Here is a 7,500-nt window from a genome sequence, read left to right as displayed (position 1 = left end):
CCCTCAACGCCAAGGGCACACAGCGAGAACAGTACAATGTGCTGACTAAACATAACACAGTGCACACACACACACACACATTTCTAACCTGTTTATACACTTGTCACACACACACACACACACACACACCTCTAAACTGTTTATACACTTCTCACACACACACACACACACACACAGACATTTCCACTGAGTCTCTGTAAAACGCTGAGGGGGAATTCAGTGTGTGCAGGTTTGTGTAAAGTCACTGTGTGTGTGTGTGTGTGTGTGCAGGTTTGTGTAAAGTCACTGTGAGTGTGTGTGTGTGTGTGTGTGTGCAGGTTTGTGTAAAGTCACTGTGAGTGTGTGTGTGTGTGTGTGTGCAGGTTTGTGTAAAGTCACTGTGTGTGTGTGTGTGTGTGTGCAGGTTTGTGTAAAGTCACTGTGTGTGTGTTTGTGTGTGTGTGTGTGCAGGTTTGTGTAAAGTCACTGTGTGTGTGTTTGTGTGTGTGTGTGTGCAGGTTTGTGTAAAGTCACTGTGTGTGTGTGTGTGTGTGTGTGTGTGTGTGTGTGTGTGCAGGTTTGTGTAAAGTCACTCTGTGTGTGTGTGTGTGTGTGTGTGTGTGTGCAGGTTTGTGTAAAGTCACTGTGTGTGTGTGTGTGTGTGTGTGTGTGCAGGTTTGTGTAAAGTCACTGTGTGTGTGTGTGTGTGTGTGTGTGCAGGTTTGTGTAAAGTCACTGTGTGTGTGTGTGTGTGTGTGTGTGTGTGTGCAGGTTTGTGTAAAGTCACTGTGTGTGTGTGTGTGTGTGTGTGTGTGTGTGTGTGTGCAGGTTTGTGTAAAGTCACTGTGAGTGTGTGTGTGTGTGTGTGTGTGTGTGCAGGTTTGTGTAAAGTCACTGTGTGTGTGTGTGTGTGTGTGTGTGTGTGTGTGTGTGTGTGTGTGTGTGCAGGTTTGTGTAAAGTCACTGTGTGTGTGTGTGTGTGTGCAGGTTTGTGTAAAGTCACTGTGTGTGTGTGTGTGTGTGTGTGTGTGCAGGTTTGTGTAAAGTCACTGTGTGTGTGTGTGTGTGTGCAGGTTTGTGTAAAGTGACTGTGACACACACACCTCTAAACTGTTTATACACTTCTCACACACACACACACACACACACAGACATTTCCACTGAGTCTCTGTAAAACGCTGAGGGGGAATTCAGTGTGTGCAGGTTTGTGTAAAGTCACTGTGTGTGTGTGTGTGTGTGTGCAGGTTTGTGTAAAGTCACTGTGAGTGTGTGTGTGTGTGTGTGTGTGTGCAGGTTTGTGTAAAGTCACTGTGTGTGTGTGTGTGTGTGTGCAGGTTTGTGTAAAGTCACTGTGAGTGTGTGTGTGTGTGTGTGTGTGTGCAGGTTTGTGTAAAGTCACTGTGTGTGTGTTTGTGTGTGTGTGTGTGCAGGTTTGTGTAAAGTCACTGTGTGTGTGTTTGTGTGTGTGTGTGTGTGTGCAGGTTTGTGTAAAGTCACTGTGTGTGTGTGTGTGTGTGTGTGTGTGTGTGCAGGTTTGTGTAAAGTCACTCTGTGTGTGTGTGTGTGTGTGTGTGTGTGTGTGTGTGCAGGTTTGTGTAAAGTCACTGTGTGTGTGTGTGTGCAGGTTTGTGTAAAGTCACTGTGTGTGTGTGTGTGTGTGTGTGTGTGTGCAGGTTTGTGTAAAGTCACTGTGTGTGTGTGTGTGTGTGTGTGCAGGTTTGTGTAAAGTCACTGTGTGTGTGTGTGTGCAGGTTTGTGTAAAGTCACTGTGTGTGTGTGTGTGTGTGTGCAGGTTTGTGTAAAGTCACTGTGTGTGTGTGTGTGCAGGTTTGTGTAAAGTCACTGTGTGTGTGTGTGTGTGTGTGTGTGCAGGTTTGTGTAAAGTCACTGTGTGTGTGTGTGTGCAGGTTTGTGTAAAGTCACTGTGTGTGTGTGTGTGTGTGTGTGTGTGCAGGTTTGTGTAAAGTCACTGTGTGTGTGTGTGTGTGTGCAGGTTTGTGTAAAGTCACTGTGTGTGTGTGTGTGTGTGTGCAGGTTTGTGTAAAGTCACTGTGTGTGTGTGTGTGTGTGTGCAGGTTTGTGTAAAGTCACTGTGTGTGTGTGTGCAGGTTTGTGTAAAGTCACTGTGTGTGTGTGTGTGTGTGTGTGTGTGTGTGCAGGTTTGTGTAAAGTCACTGTGTGTGTGTGTGTGTGTGTGTGTGTGTGTGTGTGTGCAGGTTTGTGTAAAGTCACTGTGAGTGTGTGTGTGTGTGTGTGTGTGTGTGCAGGTTTGTGTAAAGTCACTGTGTGTGTGTGTGTGTTTGTGTGTGTGTGTGTGTGCAGGTTTGTGTAAAGTCACTGTGTGTGTGTGTGTGTGTGCAGGTTTGTGTAAAGTCACTGTGTGTGTGTGTGTGTGTGTGTGTGTGTGCAGGTTTGTGTAAAGTCACTGTGTGTGTGTGTGTGTGTGCAGGTTTGTGTAAAGTGACTGTGACACACACACCTCTAAACTGTTTATACACTTCTCACACACACACACACACACACACAGACATTTCCACTGAGTCTCTGTAAAACGCTGAGGGGGAATTCAGTGTGTGCAGGTTTGTGTAAAGTCACTGTGTGTGTGTGTGTGTGTGTGTGTGTGTGTGTGTGTGTGTGCAGGTTTGTGTAAAGTCACTGTGAGTGTGTGTGTGTGTGTGTGTGTGTGTGTGCAGGTTTGTGTAAAGTCACTGTGAGTGTGTGTGTGTGTGTGCAGGTTTGTGTAAAGTCACTGTGTGTGTGTTTGTGTGTGTGTGTGTGCAGGTTTGTGTAAAGTCACTGTGTGTGTGTGTGTGTGTGTGTGTGTGTGTGTGTGTGTGTGTGCAGGTTTGTGTAAAGTCACTCTGTGTGTGTGTGTGTGTGTGTGTGTGTGTGCAGGTTTGTGTAAAGTCACTGTGTGTGTGTGTGTGTGTGTGTGCAGGTTTGTGTAAAGTCACTGTGTGTGTGTGTGTGTGTGTGTGTGTGTGCAGGTTTGTGTAAAGTCACTGTGTGTGTGTGTGTGTGTGTGTGTGTGCAGGTTTGTGTAAAGTCACTGTGTGTGTGTGTGTGTGTGCAGGTTTGTGTAAAGTCACTGTGTGTGTGTGTGTGTGTGCAGGTTTGTGTAAAGTCACTGTGTGTGTGTGTGTGCAGGTTTGTGTAAAGTCACTGTGTGTGTGTGTGTGTGTGCAGGTTTGTGTAAAGTCACTGTGTGTGTGTGTGTGCAGGTTTGTGTAAAGTCACTGTGTGTGTGTGTGTGTGTGTGTGCAGGTTTGTGTAAAGTCACTGTGTGTGTGTGTGTGTGTGTGTGTGCAGGTTTGTGTAAAGTCACTGTGTGTGTGTGTGTGTGTGTGCAGGTTTGTGTAAAGTCACTGTGTGTGTGTGTGTGTGTGTGCAGGTTTGTGTAAAGTCACTGTGTGTGTGTGTGTGTGTGTGTGTGCAGGTTTGTGTAAAGTCACTGTGTGTGTGTGTGTGTGTGCAGGTTTGTGTAAAGTCACTGTGTGTGTGTGTGTGTGTGCAGGTTTGTGTAAAGTCACTGTGTGTGTGTGTGTGTGTGTGTGTGCAGGTTTGTGTAAAGTCACTGTGTGTGTGTGTGTGTGTGTGCAGGTTTGTGTAAAGTCACTGTGTGTGTGTGTGTGTGTGTGTGTGTGTGCAGGTTTGTGTAAAGTCACTGTGTGTGTGTGTGTGTGTGTGTGTGTGTGTGTGTGCAGGTTTGTGTAAAGTCACTGTGAGTGTGTGTGTGTGTGTGTGCAGGTTTGTGTAAAGTCACTGTGTGTGTGTGTGTGTGTGTGTGTGTGTGTGTGTGTGTGTGTGTGCAGGTTTGTGTAAAGTCACTGTGTGTGTGTGTGTGTGCAGGTTTGTGTAAAGTCACTGTGTGTGTGTGTGTGTGTGTGCAGGTTTGTGTAAAGTCACTGTGTGTGTGTGTGTGTGTGTGTGTGTGTGTGTGTGCAGGTTTGTGTAAAGTCACTGTGTGTGTGTGTGTGTGTGTGTGTGCAGGTTTGTGTAAAGTCACTGTGTGTGTGTGTGTGTGTGTGTGTGCGCAGGTTTGTGTAAAGTCACTGTGTGTGTGTGTGTGTGTGTGTGTGTGTGCAGGTTTGTGTAAAGTCACTGTGTGTGTGTGTGTGTGTGTGCAGGTTTGTGTAAAGTCACTGTGTGTGTGTGTGTGTGTGTGTGTGCAGGTTTGTGTAAAGTCACTGTGTGTGTGTGTGTGTGTGTGTGTGTGCAGGTTTGTGTAAAGTCACTGTGTGTGTGTGTGTGTGTGTGTGTGTGCAGGTTTGTGTAAAGTCACTGTGTGTGTGTGTGTGTGTGTGTGTGTGCAGGTTTGTGTAAAGTCACTGTGTGTGTGTGTGTGTGTGTGTGCAGGTTTGTGTAAAGTCACTGTGTGTGTGTGTGTGTGTGTGTGTGTGCAGGTTTGTGTAAAGTCACTGTGTGTGTGTGTGTGTGTGTGTGCAGGTTTGTGTAAAGTCACTGTGTGTGTGTGTGTGTGTGTGTGTGTGCAGGTTTGTGTGTGCTCAGCTGCCCAATCCCGTGCTGGAGAGTATCAGCATCATCGACACGCCGGGAATTCTGTCGGGAGAGAAGCAGAGGATCAGCCGAGGTGCGTGCGCTAACATTTCATCACTACTTAATGTTCATCTGCCATTTTAAAGCTCCACCCAAACACTAGAACACACAGACACACACACACACACTCACACACACACACACACTCTGCTGCGTAACCCTGTGTGTAATCTGTCCCACAATCTTTAATGGTTTTAACTTAGTGTTACTGTTAGATCTAAAGTTTTAAAACTCATTTAGACCACAGCCCTTTCTTCCTTCTTCTATAGGATGAAAGGTTTCCTCCAGCTGACTTATTTTTAGCCGTCCTGTTTACGTTACCTTACACTGTGTGTGTGTGTGTGTGTGTGTGTGTGCGTGTGTAACTTTTTTAGCTGTTGGTAGACAAGAAATAAACCCAGAGTGATAGGAACACATGAGAATGTGGAGACTGTAAAGACATATTTGAGGTGTTTATGGTGTTTACAGTCAAACTGAAGCTTTTATTACACTAAACTAACACTAAAGGAGCTGCAACAGGAGGATTAGCTAGTGGTGTGTGTGTGTGTGTGTGTGTGTGAAACATACCCCAAGTGCCCTTTACACTCCACTGGATTTCTTAAATGACAAAGTAATGAATTGTGAGAGCTGTGTGTCCGCGTGTGTGTCCAGGAGTTAAAGTGGAATGTGGAATCGTGATCAGGGATGAGGTTGCAGTTTCAAATCACACACCACGTATGCAGGGTTTCCCAAACGTCTCCGTACATATGGGAAATTAACACTCTTTAGCAAAATGTAATTTATTTACAAAATCTTCTCTACATGATTGCTATTTCCTTGTAAACACATACGGAGTCGTCTCTCCCAACTTTCACTCCCAGTTTTGCGACAGTGTGACGTGTTCGCCATGTTTCCTGATAAAGTCCATCGCAACCTTGCGACAGTTTTCCGATCCAGTCATGAGAATGATTTCAATACTTTCTTCTTTTGTCAAAGGTGTTCTTAAAGGCTATCTAAAAAAAAAAAAAACATATATATATATAATATAAAGTAAGTATGGAAAACTTTGGAAGACATTTTGTTAAAACGTGTTCATTTCCCGTATGTGCGGAGACGTTCGGGACACGCTGTAAAAAATATATTACAGAATTATTACAAAACGAAAAACCTGGAACCAGCTCAGTGTCCGTGCTTCAGAGGAGCGGAGTGAGGGGGATCGCTGCGAAACGACTGGAATAACACGGAAGGAAAATTAAACATTGCTATAGAGTAGGTTTTGGGGGGGATTTCAGTGAATTCAATTAATTCCTTTAGCTAGCAGTTTATCGTGCAACTGGCATCAAATCTGTTTTAATTATTACCTACTTAATTTAAATAATCTGTTATACAGAAGAATAAGAACCACGTAAGTTAAAAAAAAACTGAACTATGACCAGACTCATGCGCTGGTAACCCTCGCTTGCTAAACCTCGCTCCTGCACGTGCATATCTTCGGATTGGATTATATAATGTACAAGTTGTTCAGTTTAGGATCATATTAGGAATCTTTTTATTGGGAATCTGCATCATTCGTGCGTCTCGTGTCAGATTACAGCGTGGACAATAAACAACTTCTGTGAAAGATGAAGCATTATTGTTACTTTCTTCCTGTGAAACATGGTCAGACCTTATCATTCCCGTGACGCAGTGACCTTGACTCCGGTTCCTGCTGTCCATCACATCGCAGTACAAACAGAGAAAACTCCTATTTTTACCCTCTCTGGGTTACTGAGGCTGCGGGAACTTTAACCCCCGTGTATGTGTGATTGTGTATTTATTGCTCTGTGTGTGTGTGTGTGTGTGTGTGTGTGTGTGTGCGTGTGTGTGCGTGTGTGCACGAGAGAGAGACTTTTGGCTTTAATCAGTTTATCATATGTACATATATACATATTTAAAAAGAAAACTCCCTCAGATCTCCACTCAAAAGCCTCCCACCCAAAAAAAATAAACAAAAAACAAAACTCCTTCAGTCTTCAGTTCTATTAAAGTCTTGTTGCAGTTTGTATGAAAGTTTGTAATACAGTCAAATTAAACATCCGCAATGGTTTAAAGCAGAGTCTTTTGTACAGCAGAAATCAGTTTTCTAAGTCTGAACCTTTTGCGTGTTGAAAACACCTTTAGATTTTGTAGTTTTAAATGTGTTGAGCTGCTCTTACAAATGTGGCGTTATCCGGAAAGTAGCTTGCTAGTGAAACGTTCCTTTTACCTTTGTTCACTCCTAAGAAGTGGTTGGTCTGTGCTGATTTCTCCTCCTGCTGTTGTTGCTTTACAGGGAGAGTGTCAGCTCTGCCATAGACATTCAGGCTAGTATCGCTACTAGCACTAGCGCTAACACCAACATTATCTCCAGTGTCAGCGATGTTAAATTCGGTACGGTCAGCACTGGTGGTAGCGCTAGCGTTGGGTCCAGTGTTTGCGTCACTCTTGGGTTTGACACTGACCTCCACAGAGTTCCGGCTCTGGCGTGTCACTGCTCTGTGAGTCGTTCGTTCCTGGCTCTCGTCCTCCGGTGTTCCCCCGCTGACTGTCCCCTCGCCGCCGCCGCTCGTCGCCGCTGCTGCTGTGTCGCTCTCTGAGCTCCCTGGCCGCTCGGCTCTGTGCGGGCAGCCAGACTTTTTGTGCCCAAACTCGAGATATCGCCTGCTTTCAGTGCTGGTGAAAACAGTGTAACTGCTGTTTCCATGTTTGCGCTTGAGGGTCACATTTAGTGTCTCATCAGGACTGTTGAGAAATATAAACACTCGTCTCTGAAAAGACAAGACAAGTTTCACTGCAGTGTTTATGCAGCCAAGCAGAGTCATTTTAATGGAGCTGCCAAACTTCCCAAAGCAGGCCAGCTCCTTCATTATAACTTCATTTTGAATGAATGGAGGCATGTTAGAGATGATGACTCGTGTCCCAGGGTGCGACGTGCACCGTAACTCCATTTACCCATATTCCATTTTG

General features: G+C 45.0%; 1 protein-coding gene across 1 annotated transcript in view; it reads left to right on the top strand.

Annotated features, from left to right (window-relative positions):
* Positions 1 to 4,635, top strand: part of LOC128320776 (EH domain-containing protein 3-like) — a 9,479-nt gene extending 4,844 nt beyond the window's left edge. Inside the window, exon 2 of the mRNA XM_053241044.1 lies at positions 4,473 to 4,635. Within this exon, the coding sequence (XP_053097019.1) occupies positions 4,473 to 4,620 (148 nt within the window). The 3' untranslated portion in view covers positions 4,621 to 4,635. The remainder of the gene's footprint in view (positions 1 to 4,472) is intronic.
* Positions 4,636 to 7,500: the final 2,865 nt, after the last annotated feature.

Source organism: Pangasianodon hypophthalmus, chromosome 17 (genome assembly GCF_027358585.1).
Source record: "Pangasianodon hypophthalmus isolate fPanHyp1 chromosome 17, fPanHyp1.pri, whole genome shotgun sequence".
NCBI lineage: Eukaryota > Metazoa > Chordata > Actinopteri > Siluriformes > Pangasiidae > Pangasianodon > Pangasianodon hypophthalmus.
Note: the sequence above shows the minus strand (reverse complement) of the source record. Positions and strands in the feature narration are given on the sequence as shown.